We start from the raw sequence: 4,396 nt of genomic DNA, 5'->3' as shown, positions 1-4,396 counted from the left end.
CTAATTTTGGTATCCTCCTAGGAGTTGCATGTTGAGTTGTTTATTTCATCAAATTGGAACCGATTGTTTGAATGCCAATTTATTTGTTTGAATGTTTCGTTGATTCACTAATTATGTTGCATTTGTTGGTGAACAACTTTTGATATATTATATCTAATAAATCTATTTCCTTAAGAGAGTTTGGATTTTCTATGATCTTGTGAGTTCTTCAATATCTCCCCAACTGGAGAAACCTAGACCAAAATTTGCAAAAGATCAACTATTTAAGGCATAATTAGTTAAGGAAATTGAAGCCACAATGTGGAGCTAAGTTAATCTAGACTTAAAAATATAACTTAGTTATTTTTTATGATTTTTTATTATTTCAATAATGTAAGTTGCATAGTAAAGTAGGTTTTTTTAAATATTTATGTACATTTATCATACATTTAATTTATGTAGATGCACTAGCTTGAAACTAAATTTCTTAAAATTGCTTCACTTTATAAATGAAAATACTCAAAAGCCTAAATGAAATTATACTATAAAAAAACATATAAAATAGACAATAAACATTAGAAAAAATTCAAACTAAAATCATTTAAAATTACTTCAAGTTTTAAATTCACATTTAAAATTAAAAATATATATATAATTTTATAAGATAATTAAATAGTAAAAGATTCACTAAGCCATTCCACCTATAATAAATAAATGTTTATATTTTAAGTAATTTAAAATAAAAAATTAGTATAACTAAAATTAAAACAAATTCTAAAAATTAATATAATACAATGATTGTTCGAATTTTTCTTGTTATATTAATTAAATAAAAAATTGAATATATATATATATATATATTAAAATACCCCATTTTAAAAGTTTTCTTCTGCTTTTTCAACCTATAAAAATAAAATTTTAAAATAAAAAAACCTATCATCTCATTCTTATCCAATGATAATGATAATACCATCCATCTATAAAATTCGACCCCCAGGTCATTTTCGCTAATATTTTAAATATAACAGTAGATTGAACCTTAAACGGCTACTTTGCCCCTCTTGCTTTTTATCATTCACCATTGTTACGGAGACGCTATAAATTATTAATATAATCCACAAAAAATTAAAGTACGGGCTCTCGAAAATAATCACGCTGCGTTATGTGCATCCAACAGAAGATAAAAGTACAGAAAGATAATTGAAAACCATGTATCATTTATTTTTATTTTTTAATTTGAGTGCAGATATTGGTGACCGCTAACTGCTATGTTTTTGTGGCAATAGTATTTGAGGCATGTCTCTTTTCTTTGTCTTAATGATGGGTTTAATTCTTAGGGTATGGAGGATAATTAAATCAGTGACGTTATGTTCACAAAAAAATACAGAGGGGAATTGGACCAAAGACTTTTAATTGGGAGATGCTTTAAAAACTAGAGCTCAAGAAAATAAGATAAAATGATAAAATCAGAATGGATGACAAATTTAGATGAAAATGATTACAAACTTACAGATAAATATTCATTTTTATGAATGAAATTTACAAGACAATCACACTAAAGATGATTTCAAATTTACAAATAGATACTCTGTCCTGAAGCTTAAGTAACAAACAAAAACTTACATAAACTTACATATAGATATTCATGTTTTAAGTCTAAAATAAATAAAAAAACATAATAAAATAAATACTCATTTCTAAATTTATATTTATTGTAAATTTAAAAATATTTAGAAATCTCCCTCATCATTATCGAATTTCAAAATATTTCCAAAATCTACCAGTGACATAAAGATGCCCCATAACTATGGTAATTTTTAAAACATTACTACTTCATGAGCCGAAGAGCCCACTTACTGCTCCACTGATGATTGACTGCACCAAACCAGCTCTTTTAACGCCAGATGTGCTATAATAATTTCTAGAACATTACCATTCTTTTTTAAAATATTACCATTCTTTCCTCAGCTGGTCAGCACAGTTATTACTCCATCGATGATTGACTTAACCAAACCAGCTCTGTTACCGCCAGATGTGGATGTGGTGGGACCCACGGATGCAACTCGATGAATACCATGCTCTGAGAGTCCAAAAATGTCATTTTTAGCGCAGCTCGGATCCACGTAAACCTTACACGCCACATCCTCGCACCGATATCTCCAACCACCGCAAGCGATGTAACCATCGCAGGCGCTGCAAGTGTATGCTTTCCCCTTTAAATCGCCTTTCCCCTTTAAATCGCCCGTCACAATTTTGAGTTTGTGATTTGCGTGCCGACCGTAGTCGAGTATTTTAGGAAGCGCCATACACAAGGGATGGAGCCTTGTGTTATGCCTTTCAGTTTCGAACACAAAACCTTTCATCACCTCGCAGCAGGCACTGCAGTGATGCCTCAGAAACGTCTTGGAACGAAACTTGATGATCACGTCGCTGCGAAACGGGTGCTGGATGGCATCAGGGACGGCGGCGCAGACCTCGTGCAGAGTGAAATTCATACAAGAACCAGAAGAAATCTTACACTTGTAACCCTTGTTGGCTCCGTATTCTTTGCAGCCGCTGCATGTGTACGCCGGAAGACCCTCAAACAGCAAGAGCTCATGCTCATGGCGGGTGGCGTTAAACAATACTTCGTCCTCTCCCCGATTTTCATCATCTCTGGCTGTTGGATTTGGATTCGGCTCCGCCATGAAGGAGGCGCAGTCTCAATTAATGACAGACCTATTTTCCCTCTCACTAAATGCGAAGGTGGACGATATTGGGATCGCTGGGCCAGAATTATGGGTGCATTGGCTTATTTATATAAATGGGGGAAGAGCAGCTTTCAACGCTTGTGCTATATCGCTAATAAACAGAGGTTTTAAATATCAAAGTATACTTAGACGTCTTAATCTCTTAGGTTAAAAAATAACAACTGGATTCTCGTTTTCAACCTTTTAATCCCTCCATATAAAATAATCAAATTATTAATATATATTATGTATGAAAATATGGTGTTACTCTGAAATATTTAGTAAAATTTAGTGGTTATAATATACATCACGTGTGAGGTTGGTATATGTTAACATCATTGCTTCTACTTATAATAAACCGAGGTTAAGGAATATCAAAGTTTTCTTTTTATTTGCCTGGAGGTTAAAGAATACCAAAGGTGTTTTTTTCTTGGAGGTTAAAGAATACCAAAGTTTTTTTGTTTTTTTTGCCAGGGTTTAAGACAAAATTAGTTGTATAATGAATATAATCATCATCAGCGGACATTAAACATCATCATCATAATGATATGTAAAGCTATAATTAAATTTAAAAATAAATATATTAATTATTTTTATTACATTTAATTAAGTACTAAATTTTTTATTTTATATCAATTTTTAATTTAATTAAATTTTTTATTTTATATCAATTTTTAATTTATTTATTTTTAATTATTTTTAATTAGGTTTAAAAATTATGATAGTCTTTTAAATTAAAGAATAACAGATTATACAATTTTATGAAATTGAATGTTTTGAATTTATATTAAATTAATACTTAGAATAATAAAGAGGTTAAAGAATAACAAAGTTATTTAGATTTTATTTTTTTAGATGTTTTAAAAATAATTAATATTTTAAAAATAGTAACTAATTAGATTTTAAACTTACTATCAATTTTAAATTTTACATTTTGTAAATTATTATTTAAAATGTTTCATAACTTAATTTAACATAACATAAATTGATTGATTACATCGATTTGGATTATTTGAAGACATAACGAAGTCTATTTAGATTATTTCAAACCTATCAATCTGATTTGACTATGGTTTTGGATTATTTGAATAAACAATAAAGACAATAATACTTAAATATTGTGGTTAAGTCATTCAATGACTCAAATTTAAACATCATTAAACTTTTTGGTTAAACCCATATTATCACTAACATTTTTTTCAATACGAAAAAAACTAAATTACTATTCATTCATAAAGAGATCGACGGTTATGATAACCTACAAGTGTAGCTGGATAAGGCAACCAAGCCAATGCAGTGAAATACATAATCGAAGCCATAAACACAAAACCTCATCAAAAATGTAAAGGATAATATGGAGGCATTGAAAGGATAAACAAAAGTATGCAAGATCAGAAAACCTCAATTGCAAACAGAATAGGAAAAAACAGGGTACTTGATACATACCAGAATGGAAGAGAGACGAAAGAGGATTAAATACCCAGCAGAATGAAATCCTGAATATGGTGCAATTCATCCCCCACTGATATGCTCATCTTCTAGAATTCGTTTTGTGAAGAAAGTCCTTTTTTTGACAGAGAATCAACTTCTTTGTTTTTTGCTCTATTGATATGGCTAATAGAATAGTCCTTTCGAGATTTCCAGATTGAGTCAATTCTATTCAGCCACCCCGTAAGATTGTGGTTTTT

General features: G+C 29.9%; 1 protein-coding gene across 1 annotated transcript; it reads right to left on the bottom strand.

Moving 5' to 3' along the window:
- Positions 1-1,698: 1,698 nt before the first annotated feature.
- Positions 1,699-2,763, bottom strand: LOC149200606 (uncharacterized). The gene has a single exon (XM_089399605.1). The coding sequence runs from the start codon at positions 2,664-2,666 to the stop codon at positions 1,944-1,946; it is 723 nt and encodes a 240-aa protein (XP_089255731.1). The 5' UTR covers positions 2,667-2,763; the 3' UTR covers positions 1,699-1,943.
- Positions 2,764-4,396: the final 1,633 nt, after the last annotated feature.

This window comes from Pinus tabuliformis, chromosome 2_1 (assembly GCF_031772625.1).
Source record: "Pinus tabuliformis cultivar Carrire ecotype Pingquan chromosome 2_1, CPIR1, whole genome shotgun sequence".
NCBI lineage: Eukaryota > Viridiplantae > Streptophyta > Pinopsida > Pinales > Pinaceae > Pinus > Pinus tabuliformis.
The sequence above is the reverse complement of the archived record's forward strand: the minus strand, read 5'-3'. Positions and strand labels throughout refer to the sequence as shown.